General features: G+C 38.9%; 1 protein-coding gene across 5 annotated transcripts in view; it reads right to left on the bottom strand.

Annotated features, from left to right (window-relative positions):
• The window catches only part of LOC129775907 (locomotion-related protein Hikaru genki), a 67,998-nt gene that overhangs the window by 38,523 nt on the left and 12,531 nt on the right, over nt 1-16,944 (bottom strand). For all 5 annotated transcript variants that reach the window (XM_055781136.1, XM_055781139.1, XM_055781140.1 and 2 more), the window contains exon 2: nt 5,572-6,169. In XM_055781136.1, coding sequence (XP_055637111.1) covers nt 5,572-5,752 — 181 coding nt within the window. In that variant the 5' untranslated portion in view covers nt 5,753-6,169. The remainder of the gene's footprint in view (nt 1-5,571; nt 6,170-16,944) is intronic.

Below are 16,944 nucleotides of genomic sequence, written 5' to 3'. Positions count from 1 at the left end.
TGTGAAAAAAATGGAAAATCCGAATTTCGTGTGTAATTAAATTAATTGGGCTTCGAATTGCTTCCGCATCCACCGTATTCTCCAAATCTGGCCTCCAGCGACTATTTTCTGTTCGCAGACCTGAAAAGAATACTCGCTGGCAAGAAATTTTAGACCGATGATGAAGTGATTACCGAAACTGAGGCCTATTTTGATGAAAACCCGAAAGAGTACTATAAAAGTGGTATCGAAAAGTTGCAAGATCGCTATAAACGCTGTATCGCCCTCGAAGGCAATTATGTTGAATAATAAAATTGAATTCTGCAAAAAAATAGTTTTACTGTCTTCTTGTATCTTATAAACTTTTCAGTCGAACTGTTAATGTGGAAAACCAATTACTCGCGGTGGACTCGAGTCTAGAAGGGTGACATATTATTTGAGGAAAAGGATGGGATATAAGGGATTTGTTACAATGTTGAGAACACACTCAATTCCTAAATCTATTCGTATACCTATTGTATATTTACATTTCAACTTTTTTTACTGTTTATAGCAAGGGGGGCAAGTGCTCGCAATGGAAGAGAAGGAGGGTATAAGGATATAGGGACAATTACACACGAAAATCGAATACATATACAGAGTAACTGCGATATAATGTACATTTCACTTTCAAAATTGTACATTGTATCGAAGCATAACAAAGAACTCAGAAACGTAGCTTGTATTACTTTATTGTGTTGCTGTTTGGGTAAGGTTGATGAATAAATTCAACTAAAAGACGAAGCTAGTCTTTCTCATGATGTTTTCCTTCGTACTGTTGATTAAAGCTGAATTCATTTAGAATCTGGAACCAATTGTTGAACCAGTTGTATATCGGGATTGGCTAAAGGTACGAAACATGTTCTAGTATTAAAATACAGATAATTTATTGTTCTTTCAGAAAAAATTATTTAAAAAATTATTCCTTTACACTTTGGAAATGTGTTAGTTATATCGAGGTAAAATGTTTGATATATCTAGTGACGTTAAATCGAAGGCACGTTATAACGAGGGTACTTTATATGGAAGTTTCCCTGCATTTGGGACATGTTATTAAGGTCTAAACGAGCCAACAAATCACTCACCGACACATTGGGCTGTCTTCCTCGGGCACGAAGGGAGTTGTCTAAATTCGATCTGGCGACAAGATACACGAGTTGTTTTAGAAACTCGTTAATTGGAGAGCTTCTGAAGATTCTGGATGATAGACAACTGCATTTAGCATCTTTGGAAGTCAATAAAACAGTTTATAAGCCGTCACACTCTTTTCGGGTGACTTTCGTCGGTTCTGTTCTTCCAAACTACACGAAAGTAGAATTTTTTTTGTGCATCTGCTTGTACCGCGGGTTTACCATTGCACCAATTGCAAAAAATACTTTCTTTCACCCATTGTGGCAACAAGTTTCGTTGTGGAGGATACACCTCGAACGAATGAACAACGGCCACAAACACTGAAACAAGGCAAAATAAACATGATTACTTATATCAACCAAATTAACGCTGTTTAACCGCTCTAAAATATGTTCTTAGAAACCCAACTCCTATCTTTTGAAAATTTCTCTATAATATGTTTCCAAACAAATCCTGGTGATTTCTAGTGAAGGATAATTAACCTTAGAATTTTAAGTATCTAAAAAACAAACAAAGAAGAAAAAGAATTTAAAAAGACAATTTTCTTGAAGGAAAAATATCATACAAAAAGTATTTAGAAGGGACCCCTGTCTGGAGGGTCGAAAAATAATGAATTTTAGTGATTTTTTTCCAAATGTTAGGAATAAAGTCAAGTGTTCGGGTATTTTGGTTATTGTTAACCCTTTCGTTACGAGCGTTGTCTATAAACGACATCCGCGCGACGAGCAGTGTGTACGAGCGTCGTCTTTAGACGACATGAAATTCGTACTGCTCTTCGATCACACCAGCGCGATGTGCATTCTTTTCGGCGCAGTACTCCGTTTGCAGACAACTTTTCACCAGTTTGGAAACATGATCCTCGGCGTGCAATTCTGGACAGGTAAATCCAGAATTTTTCAGCCGGTACAGGGTACAGTCGATAATATTTTGCGTGTCAAAGGACCTTGTGCCACCAACGTTGTAACGCGAAACATTAAAGTCAAACATATCGTAGCATCTGTTGAAGACGCAGCACACCATTCGCATGAGCTCGTTGTATCCATTATTTGTTCATAAGGCTAAGGTTACTTTGGATAGGAGTACGCACGAAAATTTGATTGTACGAATAGAAACAAACAATTTTGTTCGATAGAAGCTGACGAATACGAACGAAGCAAGGGGGAAGCAATGTAACCACACCAATACAACTCAATGTGGTTGTTTAGCTTCACTATTGCATACAATTCGTACGACCACTTTTCTGCATCCAGTGTCACCGCCGCCTAAGGGACGGTGGTATAAAAAAACATGCGAGCGTTAATTACGGCGGCGGGTGTTTATGTTGAGACAGCTTAACAACGAAGTGCAGTCGATGTTGCCTTGAAGCAGGTCTACAATGAAGCATGCCATCGCAATTTACACTCGCAGAGCATATGAGAGCGAAAGCGCCCATTTTGTTTCACTTTATACAAGAGCGCGGAACCACGACGAATGCTGTACTCGATGACTGCTCAATCGAAACCCCTTCTGAATCATTAAAGTAATGGGGGATTGTAGGGTCACCTTAATATAAAAATCTTGGTCTGGATAATCCCTCGCAATGTCAATAACCCAAAATGTGCAAAAAGCAAACTTCCAAATCGATGAGACGGAATTAATAGAATATTTAGCCCAGGTTTGCTCGTCACGTAAGGACATCCCAGTACTTTTTGAAAGTAGTGAAATGTAACGCCAGGAACTGCTGCTAGTTGGGATAGGGTCCAAACTTCGTAACATTCGTTTTCATGAGTTTTTGTGTGTGTTTTCATTTTAATTGTGACTTTCAACACCTTTGGCTAGTTCGTCACTTTACTTCCATTTCGGATGAATGTAAGGAGTAAGAATTGAACTCGTGACCTTTTGCGTGAGAGGTACGGATGTTAACACTACACCAGATCGGCTCCACAGTTTTCGGGTGTGGAGTGTGTGTATATGTGGGAATGCGTGAGTATATGTGTGAGTATCATCACTCTTTGCAATCGTCATATCCACAAACACATGAAAACGAAACTTACGGATCGTTCATTTCGAGAGTACGCATAGCATTTTGGTACCGTTTGCGATGAAGTTTTCCTATAATTTACACCAAACTTTGATCGATCGCCTAGAAAAAAAACCGCTGAACATATGAATATATCAATATGAAACGTTTACTAGGCTAACCATGTAAATGCCAACATTGAAACTTACTGTCATATTTGCAAAATTGCAGAAAATTTTGTAAAACACTTTAAAAAACGTGCTTTTTATTTATTTTTATCAAAGCAACAAATTACCTTCGTATAGATTTTATTTGATTTTGCAAAACTACCTTTCGGTTTGCGATGCAGCAGAGTTATTAACTAAAGAAAAGGCGAATGTTATTTATTGAATATATATATTGAATATATATATTGAACAGTTTCTAAGACGAAGGGGTAATTATTCATCCAAAATAATACATAACGGTACTCAGTATGAACAAAATTTGTTACCCATGCTTGAAGAAAGGCTTAATGGGGAACTCCATGTATTGTGGCAAAGAGCATTGTTCTGTATGTTCAAACAGAAGGATAAAAGGCGAAAGACGCCAAACTAATTATTTTTTGATACATTCGAACACCTGAACTGCATTTGGGAACTGTTTCGAAAGATATCAAACGAATTATCTATATATATAAATGGATTTCTGTCTGTCTGTCTGTCTGTCGGATTCTTATGGACTCGGAAACTACTGAACCGATCGACATGAAAATTGGTATGTAGGGGTTTTTGGGGCCGGACAAGGTTTTCGTGATAGTTTGAGACCTCTCCCCCCTCTCTAAGGGGGGGCTACCATACAAATGAAACACAAATTTCTGCATTACTCGAGAATTAATCAAGCAAATGCAACCAAATTAGGCATTTGGAGGTTTTAGAGTGCAATAAATGATTCTATGGTGGTTAGATACTCCTCCCCCCTCTCTTATGGGAGGGGGTCTGCCATACAAATGAAACACAAATTTGTGCATTACTCGAGAATTGATCAAGCAAATGGAACTCAATTATTCATATGGAGGTTTAATGTGCAACAAATGTTTATATGATGGTTAGACACATTAGTGCCATCAAAGAAAAAGAATATACCCATTTGATATTGTCACACAAACATTTCATAGCACTATTATGTATAACGCAACCGAACCAGAGGCATGATTCTCTCTGTCTGGTTTTTCACCAGTTAAAACCTGTTTTCTTCTATTTATGGAAAATCACTTGAAAACAAGACATTTTTCATTTCACAAAACGAGATTGGACGGGATGGGATCCTGTCTATTTTTATGCCTACTTACTGCAGCAGAACCTAACCCGCACAATAGTAGCTGCTTCACAATACACTGGTCTCGTAAAGCAGAGAATCTAGGGGAAAACACCATATCAGTAGGAGAAATGCACAAAACACAGATCAGAATAAAAACGCTAATGCTTTTTTTCTATCTGTCATTTTACTTTCCATTATACTTTGTAATGTGAGCCGTTTTCCACTAGCGCTGCTATGACCCAATATCCAGCAACGAGCAAGTTGCAACAATCTCCTCTTTCGGTCATAATCTCACTGCGGCCATATTAATTCATTAATAAAGTTTTAAAGTGTGGAAAACTGTCTTGGGATGCCTGGAGACAGTTTCGCTCACGATGAGCTGTGTGATATTTTTAACAATACCTTCTTTGTATAAACATATACGAAAGTTCGGAAATTTCCAATCAAAACACAAAACACGTCCTGGAAAATTGGAATCAAGGTTTATTCGTAATACCTATAACTCGGTTTCATATTCATATTCAATTCATTTGTAGAATTGAGATTGATCAACTTGTTCAGTAGACCAAAACCCCAACCAAGAACTATTGAGGAGTGAGCGTACGAAGAGTGGGTAACGTGCATCATGGAAGTGTTGAGAAGCATACACAAGCGGTTTCTTCAGAAGTAAGGAACTATTTAAGAACTATCGCCTAATATTGTTATGTGTAAGTCTTGGTCCGTTTTCCGCGGAAAATTGAATTCAATTTGAAGCCAGTTCCATTTACATATCTGAGCTGTAATCCCATTTGTAAATTGCATACAGGTAGACCTCGTATTTTGTTTTTTAAAAATGTATCCCATTTTTCCATGTTCTCCTAAATAAATTTGAACATCTGTTATTAAACATCCCCGTTTTTCATTCGTGCAGTCAAATCTAACCTTTCCGTTAATAAGAGAAAAACTTCCACCACCTATACACATCGCAGGTTAACGGTGGAAAATAAGTGAAATGTGCACAAAAAGGGGTGCTTCGGTTGGATCCCACAAGATCCCATAAATGTTCGTTTGCGCGAAGTAACAGCAGCACAAGAGTATCGGGGGAGAGTAGCAACACACAAAAAAAAAGATAAACAAAAACTTACCGGGTTCATTTGTTGGAGGTGGATGCTGCTGCTGGTGATGGGCGTCCGGGGAGCCTTCGTCGGTCCGGATGGCTCGAAAGCAAACACTCGTTAGCAGCGTGACGAAAAGCAAACATTTTCCGATTTCAATTTTACATATTTTCCCCATCGAGCTGGAGCTGCTCGTCGATTGGGGCATCATTTTCTCACTTGAGCTCTTTTTCACCACGTTCCTGTTTTTTTTTCTGTCGCTATTGCGGGAGAGATCTAGGAACGCCTACTGACTCTGGTCGTTGGTTCTCGGATGGGACTGTGTGTGCTTATTTGGTGAAATCCAATTTCTTCCACTTGGCGGACAATTTTACGCGCTCTAGTTGGCTGGCTGCGAGTTTGATGACACTGTGCTGTGGGATATGCCTACGCTTTTGCTCATGCAGAAGCCGTTCCTGATTGTGCAAACATCGGATGGCAATAATATTCCAAAGTGATATGGAAATATAATCTCCGCTGCCACACACCACCCACCACCCCGCAACGAACGCGCCGGGTGTTGAGAGATACACACTATTCCACAGCTACGACCCTCAGCTAGTGCTGGCGACGACAGGAGAAGTATATCCTGGAATAGCAAAATAAAGACGGAAAACACGAAATGTACTTAGAACTGGTGAAGGAATAACGTTCAAAGTCCCTTGAGCTAGCCAAACAAGAGAAGGGGTTTATTTGGAGTGGAGCTGTAATAGTTTTTCTGACATTTCGAACCGAAGGGATACAAACATACGACATCGTGGTGTGATATGCAGGAATGGCCTCACGAAAGAGATATTCTTGAACTATGCAAATACGGTATGCACGCTGATGTATGTCCTAGGCCTTTCGATTTACTGCAAATGAATACATTATATTTCAATGTATCGATTCTACATGTTGACAACAAATTTAACGAAGAAAGTATGATTTAGGGACCAAAAAATATCTGCAAGTTCGAGAAACTCATACAGTAATTGTATTGATTAGTATCCCTCTTGACATTGGTTCAACAAAGTTGTTATTTAATTATATTCATGTTGGGATGTGATAGCGATAATATGTATTTTGTGAACAACACGATTGTTGAGAATCTGATGTAATATTTGCCAATTTTATCGGCAGCAACACGCATACGAAAAGTACTAGTTTTGATCTATTCATGAAGTTCTCTGTTTTACTTGGATAGCTGATCCGTTACATTTATGGATGACTAACTGACCCGACAAACTTCGTCCAGCCCAAAATGGATTTTTTGTTATCAATACTTTCGAACATTCACGTTCTCTTCCTAAACGAATGTTCATGGATCCAATCGCAGAATTATTCATTCGATGATCTTTAAATGTTTATTTATTTATTTACTATGACTGTACATCCCATTGAGATTAGATCTGATTCACTACTCTTCTCGATCTTTAAATGTACCCTTTACAATTTCCTTTTACTATAAATTCCCTAGTTCATCCACCAAAACTCATGTCAAACTATCCAAGAAACATTTCTCGTACCCAAAAACATGGCAAGTTTGGCTCCATTTGCCTGATTAGTTCTCGAGTTATGCAGAAATTTCAGTTTCATTTGTATGGCAGCCAGACCTTAGAGAGGGGGCGAAGAGTGTCGAACCATCATCGAAACATTTATTGTCACCTAAAACTTCCACATGCCGATTTTTCATGGGTTTACCTTCACACGCACTGACGAAACTACCCACGCAGCATCAATCATAGTAACCCATGAGTCAGCAAAAAAAATTTGACAGCTCTATCAGTCGAACTCTTACCGTGATGGCGAAAACATTAGAACTACTCCGGTCAGAAGTGTGCTCGTTCAAAGAACGATACCCCGCCGCGTCGAAAACGGACATCGTGCGGCACTTTGTGGACGCCGTATACGTTCGTTCCGGCATCTATAACATCTTGGGACTATTGGACAACAATCAGAGCATCGAAAGAAAGCCCGGTTCCGGACGGCCGATGACCCTGAGCGACAAGAAGCTCCAGAGGATGCTGAAGAGGAAGATCGAGGGAATAGTGGCTAAATCGCTGCGTGCGCTTGGCCGGGAGGTCGGTGCAACCGGTCAAACAGTGAAAAAATACCTGGCGAACATGGACATACATGTTATGGAAGGGGAAGTCCCGTCCACTGCTTTTATAGTACGAAGTGTCTGCCGGAAGTTGCGTCGTTCATCAAGAAATACCGTAAGGACGAAGACGTGGTGTTCTGACCGGATCTGGCGTCGGCCCACTACTTGAAGCGATCGTTAGAGGAGATGGAGCGGCTGAATATCGATGTGGTACCCCAGTTGGCGACTCTCCCAATGTCCCCCAGCTGCGTTCCATCGAGATTTTTTGGCCAAACCTGAAGCGTAAGAACTACTCCAACAATTTTGTCGCGAAAACTGAGAAGTGATTGATAAATAAAACGAAGAAAGAACTCAAAAACATGCCTACACGTATGTTTGCGTCGATTTTTTTGCAAGTAAGCTAATATAATTATCTTCAAATTTATCAAACTCAATAATCTGCTAGTTAAATGTATGTGTTATTAAAATGCATAAAAAAAAGAAAAGTATTAAAAATATTTTGTACCAAAAAAATGGAGAGTATCGGAATGTGTATACTCAATTTTGGGATTGACTGTATGCCCACTGTGATTCTTTTCAGTCTTACGCCACGGTGATACCGCCTGCAACTTCTTACGAAAATAAGGCTGAACGAAACGCATACAATCGTGAGAAGTAAACAACTACATTGAATTGGATTGGTGTGATTACATTGCTTCCCACTTGTTTCGTTCAAATTCGCCAGCTTCTATCGAACAAAATTGTTTGTTTCTCTTCGTCAGTTATCGCACAATCAAGTTTCCGTGCGTACTCCGATCCAGTGTCACCACGGCCTTAAGCGGCCCTTACACGATCAGTAGCATTGACATTATCAGTGATGAAAATTCTAACAAGAATCACTCCATTCCGCATCATCATTATTCTTCAACCCTACACGATCATTTTTATTGCTTGGAGGAATGCAGCAAATCTAACTTTCATAGTCGTTAGAGAAATAAACACAATTTCGAAATGAAAAATAATTTTATAGTATCAAATAAACATCCCAATCAATCATTTGAAAGGTTTTCCGCAAACAATCGAAAAATCTTGAACGAAGTTAGTTCCTAATAATGGATTCTAATTATAATTTCAAAAATTTCATCTATTCTTAAAAAAACTTCAGCAATGGATGAGAAATGTTCAGAGCAATACGTTATGATCATTCAAAAAACATTTAGATTTTTTTTACATTGATCTATTTACAATTTAAAGCTGTATTTTTTCATAGTAATGTTAATAGCATATGCTTGAAGCATTACCTTTTAATACCTTCGTAGATGTCACCACCATATCTTACCCGTGTACTTCACCCATGTATTTGGGCAATATGAACAAACTTTTAAAATCATAAAATATGAATGAATATCATTTACTTGGCATCAAATATGTTGCTCTATGTAAGGAAGTAACAGTTTTTTTCGCAAATGATCAAAACATCTTAAACTAATAATATATCCGATGGTTATTTTAGCTTATAATTTTTCAGAAAAAATATTTCAGAAAAAAATATATATAAACTTGATTAAGTAAGGTTTAGTGCTACGTGGTTTATGCATTCAAATAACAGCAAGTAATAAGTTTCATTAAATTTTAAAAATTTAAAATTACCTTTGGGCCCACTAACCTGATAGAGAGTAAATTGCTTCAGAAACATAGATTTTAGCACAAGATATCGCACAGTATTCTAGACACCTCGAATGATACTGTCTCGGCCCAATCACAGTAATGATAGAGCGAGATAAAAAAAATCCGGATTTGCATCACTGTTGCCCGTCATATCAATTTTGTCAACCTTACACGATCATTGTTATTGTCATTATGATGAAGTAATGTCATTATTATTTATCGTGTAAGGGACCTAAAGAAATAGTAAAATGTTGAAGAAATGATAGAATGTTTAGTTCATTTATTGAGAATCCTTTTATCCTTTCCATTACGGCTATGGTAAAAATAGTAACAATTTGATGTATAATTTTCATCTAGTTTATTGAAGTACAGCTGAATGATTTTTTTTATTTTGTAGTTGTTGTTCACGGTTTTCCTACGCATGAATTTTTTTCAGTACCCCAGCGCTGACAATTTGTTTGCTGTTTTTTTACCTTAAAAACAACCACTTGACAAAATTTCAAGCAATCATCTTTCCATATTTTATGTCGTATTCACGATTGAAGTCCTTCATCAAAAACAAAAAAAAACATGAATCGTTCTCCATACTCAATGAATCCTGACCATGCATAACAAATTGTGAAGTGTAATTTCCTATGAATCGCTCCTCCACGTTACAGTCGTCGAGTATCATAAATAACCGCTAGCAATTAATATTTGCTAGACACAACAAATTCAATATTTCCACTTTCCCCGAATCTAACCTTTTCTAGTGTTATTGAGTTCATCTCATTCTCAGATCCTTTTATTCTGTCCCTGAGGGAAGCAAATTGTGGAGAAAGGATAAAGTGTATCCCTTGCTGGTCACGATTTAGATACATTTCTCGTGGAAACCAGATTCTGCGCCCCTTCTACCCTCCTACCCGACCCTACCCCGATGGTTGATGGTTGGCTGGCTATGATGTACGATACGTACACACGCCCAGCAGCACGGCATGCAGGAGGACGAGATTTTCCGAGAGATGAATGTTTTCTATCCGCTTGCTAAATGGGCCCGACGCTGGTACAACGAGCGGGTAGCGATAAAAAACAATGAAATGATTTTTCCTGTCATTTACACGGAAGCTCAGGCACTGGACGGGATGGTGGTGGTGGTGGGTGATGACGGCGAAGGAGATGAGTGGATGTATCTTTACAATGTATGAATGTTTCTCGGACCGTGGTCATCCGGAATCAGAGTAGTTCGTGCAGCATATTCCTATCCGTACAAAGTTTTACATTATTCATTTAGAATAGGAATACCGCTGAATTATGCTGATTGAGCACCACTTTATTTTACTTTGTGGTTGTGCTGTATTTCAATGTTTGTGGAGTTTGTCGGTTAGCGTTTCAATATCTCTGAAGGAGTCATAAAGAGGTCATAGTTTTTACAACGACTATAGATTATATAACACAACATGTATAACGAATCATTCCTTCGTATATATAAGCTTATCTATTCCATAGTCAAACTTGAATAATTCAAATATAGATTGTATTGATTGTACTGTACTGTTAATTGTAGAATACTCGTATATCATTCTAATATTATCTGCATAATTGCACAACTTAATCTTTTTACATCTTTTCAACATCTTTTGACTGGTATTTTGATCACGGATGTTAGTTTTCTGATGCTCGAGAATTTGCGGATTGTCTACGTCAGCCATGTTTCGCGAAGCACCGCATGAACCGGCAGATTGAATGACATTCTAGTTCAAAAGATGTTAGAATACATAGAATAAATAATTCTAACTCAGTTTGAATATTTTCACATGGTTTATGAATCTTTACCATTAATTGTTTCGACAAGATTTGAACTTTTTTTTAAATAAAGAAAAAAGAAGTTATGTGACGTATGAGGTACGTCTAGTGAAGGGTCCCACATCCCACATCAAATTTCATCACGAAAAAACGCTGTAGAAAATTACCCATTGGGTATTTTTTCTTGAAAATTTGGATAGAAGCAGTTTAAAGTGTATTGTTTACACTGTATTTTTATTGCTGTCAGTTTTCGAAGATAAGAAAAAATGGTGTCACCCGAAGCCTTCTCAACTCTCTCATCGAGACATCGGAAAACAACTCGGAATCGTGCACTCAACGGTGCGATTAAACGTTACTACGAAACTCTGAACATCGAACGGAAGGAGAAATGCAATTAGAATGGATGTTCTATTAGTGATCAGAATCAGTGTTGACACATTTGAATATGTAATAGAGGGGTCAAAAACCTTTTTCATTTGTACTTTTTTTTCCAAAAATCTGTGCCATCAAAAATATTCGTTGCAGAGAAAAAAATAATTAGTAGCATTAACTCATTTATTTACTTCAAATACTACATTTACCACCACGATGTTTGACCAAATCCTTTGATCTCAAAATAGCGTTCATCGTATCGTTGCTGAGCAGATTTCAAAGCTTTTTTTTGTTCTGATTATATTCAGGAAAAATCGCTCGACAGTTGCCGAGGTGTGAGGCATAGTGAGAACGTTACAAACAATGCATTGAAGCGCCGAAAAGGCGAGCGAATCGTCAAATTCATTTTAGGCATCCAATTTTTGTCAACCAACCATGCACATGCTCTTTTTCTGAAATTGTGATTTCCTTACGGTGTAATTTTATCTTTAGACTACAGAATTAATTCTCCACATCTTGTACATTAACATTGTAGAATCCTGGAAACGCTTCTAACACAACGTTAGGGCTAGTTAAATTGAAAATGTTTCTGGGATTTAACATTGCTGCAGACTTGAGCGTCGAATCATCAAAATCGAATCTGATCAGCTCCACGAAAAAACTGCGACATATATCTTTTGAAATGATCTACCTTTCGCTGTCCATTATAATTTCTTCTGCTGCAATTCCACCCTAAAATTCTTGTCGCTTTCCAAATGATCTTCATATTGAATAGCATTGAACATTGAAACAACGTAATATTCCTGGCAAACATTAGTGAGAATGATCAAATAAAAATCTTTCAACTCTTCGGGAATCCTTTCAGACGAACCTTGTGAGGAATTTCGTTCTTATGAAACTGAACAATCATTGCATTGTAAATGATTTAATGATCATCAGCACCAAGGGATACTGCGGCTTAAAAGTCGTCATGTACCTCAATGTTGCTTTGTTCAAATGTAAGAAATTTCACAAATGGAAAAAAATCTGTACCAATCTGTACTTTTTGACGAGCATCTTACTCTGTACCGTACAGAATCTGTACCAAAAATAATGTAAATCTGTACCTTTCCAGATAAATCTGTACGTGTGGCAACTCTGATCAGGATCACAAGCGTGTCGTAAAAGCGTTTGAGCCGTTCGTGACTACCGGGTAAACGGGCAGATCTACCTCAAGGAGTGTCTACAGAAGCTGCTCTGCTTTCTCTGTTGAAGCAACACGTCGCATAGTGGTTCCTGAGAAAATGTAGGCGGCCGAAACCCAAAAAATGAATTTGCAAAATGAATTTGCATTTGTTGTCAGTTTCAAAAATCAGTTGGTTGTAGTATGTGTTAACTCCACACAAAGTTAGTACTAAAGGGTGTGTCAAATTGCATCACTGAAAAAACGCTGTAGAAATTTAATTTTTAGGAATTATATCTTCAGCTTTCGCTTATAATCAGATAAGAGTGTATAGATCACGTTGGCCATGCTTCACTGTCAATTTTTCGTAAATTTGGAAAAATGTCGTCGAACGAAAAAAAGCGTCGTGAATTAATCCTGTGCACTCATTTCGAGAATCCGGAGTTGTCACATCGGGACATCGGTAAGATGCTGGGAATTGTCCAATCTACGGTCAACAGAGTACTAAAACGATGCTTCGAGAACCTAACCATCGACCGGAAGGTTAAGAACGGCAAAAATAGATGCTCTGTCAGTGAAAAAGATCACAAGCGCGTAGTTAAGCAGTTTAGACGTGATCCGAGAAGTTCGGTCCGGGATGTCGCCAATAAGCTGAATTTGTCAAGTTCATTCGTCCAGCGGACCAAGCAGCGGGAGGGCCTGCGTACATACAAAGTTCAGAAGGCTCCTAACAGCGACGAAAGGCAAAACATGGTGGGGAAGACGCGAGCCCGGAAGCTGTACACCGAAATGCTGACGAAGCCGCATTGCCTGGTAATGGACGACGAAACCTACGTCAAAGCGGACTTTCGTCAGCTGCCGGGCCTGTTGTTCTTCTCCGCAGAGGACAAATTCAGCGTTTTGGAGGAGATTCGCAAGCAGAAACTATCCAAGTTTGCCAAAAAGTACATGGTGTGGCAAGCGTCTGCTCTTGCGGAAAGCGGAGCGCCCCCTTCGTGATGACCGGCACGGTAAACGGGCAGGTTTACCTTAAGGAGTGCCTACAGAAGCGCTTACTACCACTTACTACCGCCGGATCTCACTTCGTGCCACTATTCAAAGTACGTGTTGGAGTGGTACGAAGCCAACGGGGTCACCTTCGTGCCAAAGGAAAGGAGCTTCGCCCAATAGAGAAATATTGGGCGATTATGAAGCAGGCCCTCCGGAAGAACCCAAAAGTTGTCAAATCGGAGGCGGACTTCAAGAGAAAATGGATTTCTGTTCAAAAAAAACTACAACCTGACGTTGTACAGAACCTTATGGACAGGGTGAAGAGGAAGGTGCGAGCATACGGGCTTGGGCTCGAAGTATGAATAAAAAGAAAATGCCAAAAGTTGTTTAATAGTTTTTATTTTACTGTCTAAAATTTTCAAAAGGATTGGTCTACTGGGCGAATTTCTACAGCGTTTTTTCCGTGATGCAATTTGATGTGACACACCCTTTATTTTGGAAGTTTTATTTTGCTTCGGATCGACTTATAAAAATTGGAATTCATTATACGACTTCGTTTTAGGAAAAACAAATTTAACCACCATTTCGTCAACTTTGCAAGCGCTTCTACGAAAGAAAAATGGGAGATTTGTTAGTAAATTGGTAGAGAAATGGGGCTCTGCAAAAAGATTTTTTTCAAATAAAGAAAATGCATGGCTGATGTTAGAATTTGTAATTCCTTCAGAAACTGGTAATTGTAGTGTTTTCTTATTATAAACGGTGCTTTAAAAATATTTTATAGGTTACAATATTTATTATGTTATTTAGTGACTGCGGCACCGAGTAGCGAGTAGTTTTATAGGTTACAATTTCTGTTATGTTATTTAGTGAATGCGGCACCGAGTAGTGAAGATGGTTCATCTCTAGGAGGGAGACCTGAACAAAATTACGAAGAATGTAAAGATCGTACTAAACGAAGAAAAACTGCAAAAACAGGTACAGGTACATGAAAATTTCATCATTCCTCTCAAATTTAAATTATGTTTTCAGCTTTGACTATTACCATTCCACAAGCAAAATTCCACAAAATATGAGCTGCGAACAACGAGTTGCGAATAGCAACTACGAAGTTTACAGTCTACAGAAACTCAAGCTCAAGCTTCTCTTAAACTCTTCATGAATCATTCTACAGAATCTGTAGAATTCGAATTTTGATAGAATATAAATTCGAATATAGTGAGAACCGGGCGGCCGCGTTCAGCAGCCATTAAGATGGTGAGGGAGCGGGTTCGTTGAAAAATGAACCGCTCGATCCGGAAGACCGCAGCTGACCTGGATGTGTCGATCGGGACTGCCCACACCTTCATGACAAAAGACCTGGGATACAAGCCGTACAAGAAACACATGATTCACAGGGTAACGAAGGCTACAACGAAGAAGAGGCTGGACAGAGCCAAACTAATACGAGGAACCCTTTGTCTTGCAACAGTGCTCCCAGCTAATATAGGTTGGGGAAAAAGACATGTCGTATTACTGATCGAAATTCGACGCTTTATTTAACATACTTAAAATTATCCAATTTAAGTCAAATATGCGCCGTTTTTTTTTTTGCAAACTTGTTGCCATTTAGAAGGCAACTTCATTATCCCGCCCTTATAAAACCCCCCTCCTTATTCGCAAAAAACTCAGACAGCCAATTTTCGCAAGCCTCTTTTGAAGCCAACTTAGTATCACCAAGAGTGTTTTACATAGACCGGAAGAGATGATAATCACTTCGTGCCAGGTCCGGACTATACGGTGGGTGCCATAGGACATCCCATCCGAGCTCCCGTAGCTTCTGGCGGATCATCAAAGAAGTGTGAGGCCGAGCGTTGTCCTGGTGGCAAACAACATCATTCCTATTGATCATTTCTGGCCGCTTCTGGTCAATCGCCTGCTTCAAACGGTCAAGCTGCTCACAGTAGAGAACCGAGTTGAGGGTCTGGCCATAGTTGAGCAGCTCGTAGTGGATGATTCCCTTACAATCCCACCAAACACACAGTAAAACCTTCCTGGCCGTCAATCCGGGCTTGGCGATGGTTTGGGCCGGCTCACCGCGCTACGACCACGTTTTTTTTCGCTTTAGGTTGTCGTACGTGATCCACTTTTTATCACCAGTCACCGTCTTCTTCAAAAATGGGTCGAGTTCATTCCGTTTCAGCAGTGCATCGCAGGCGTTGATTCGGTCTAAAAGTTCTTTTGGTATCATCCCGTGTGGCATCCATACATACAGCTTTTTTTGGAATCCAATCTTCCGCAAATGGTTCCAAACGGTTTTATGGTCTATACTCAGTTCCTGGCCAATCGAGCGAGTGCTTACATGCCGGTCTACTTGGATGATTTCAACGATTTTATCGGTTTCCACGACGATTGGCCTACCATTACGGGGTGTATCTTCGACAGCCACTACACCAGAACGAAATCGATCAAACCAACGCTGTGCTGTGCGAATCGTTACAATATCGGGTCCATAAACTACACGAATTTTTTCGGCCGCCTTCGTTGTAGTTTTACCTCGAAGTTATTAAAACTGTAAAATATGACGAATTTCTTGCTTGGTGGACTCCATCTTTGACGCGCTATAACTTGAGACTGAAAAGGATAATCACAACACTGTCAAAACGACACTTGTAGCACAGATTTAATAGTTCGTAGTTCGTAGTTCGTCTTTAAATAGCCGTATAGTGTGACCCGATGCGATAAGTACAACACAAGATATGTTCAAGTGTTGCCATATATTGACAATATATTTCTTTTTCCCCAACCCAATATGTCGTAAAGGTTCTCAATAAAAATTGACGCAAAAAAGAATATCTCGTATTTTTATTTTTTCAACACATTTTAAAGTGTATTCGAACTTATTGAACACAATGTACACTAGAATATCGTTGAAATTCCCTAAATTTGTCGTATATTCTGGTTTTATAAAAATTTCTAGCGCTGCATCGAAACATTTGGGTGTAGCAAAAATAATTTGGGATTTTCCCTCTAGACAAGAGGCTGTCCACATATCACGACAACTTTAGGGGGGGTAGGGGTTACGAAAATGTCCACACTTGTCCACGATGAGGGGGGAGGGGGTATGGATAATGTCCACGTTAACACGGTAAATACATAATTTGTAAAAAAAAATCACAGCTGTATTTAACAATAAATAAAATTTATTCTGCATTTCCGAGAAATTTATCGGTATTTATCAAGGTTGAGCTGTCTGTTAGTGCTCCCCGTTCGAAAATCCATATTTTTTCATATCGTTGAACTTCTTTGTTAAAATGTGTATTCTGATAGTAACATCAACCGAGAGCGACCG

Source organism: Toxorhynchites rutilus, chromosome 3 (genome assembly GCF_029784135.1).
Source record: "Toxorhynchites rutilus septentrionalis strain SRP chromosome 3, ASM2978413v1, whole genome shotgun sequence".
NCBI lineage: Eukaryota > Metazoa > Arthropoda > Insecta > Diptera > Culicidae > Toxorhynchites > Toxorhynchites rutilus.
The sequence above is the reverse complement of the archived record's forward strand: the minus strand, read 5'-3'. Positions and strand labels throughout refer to the sequence as shown.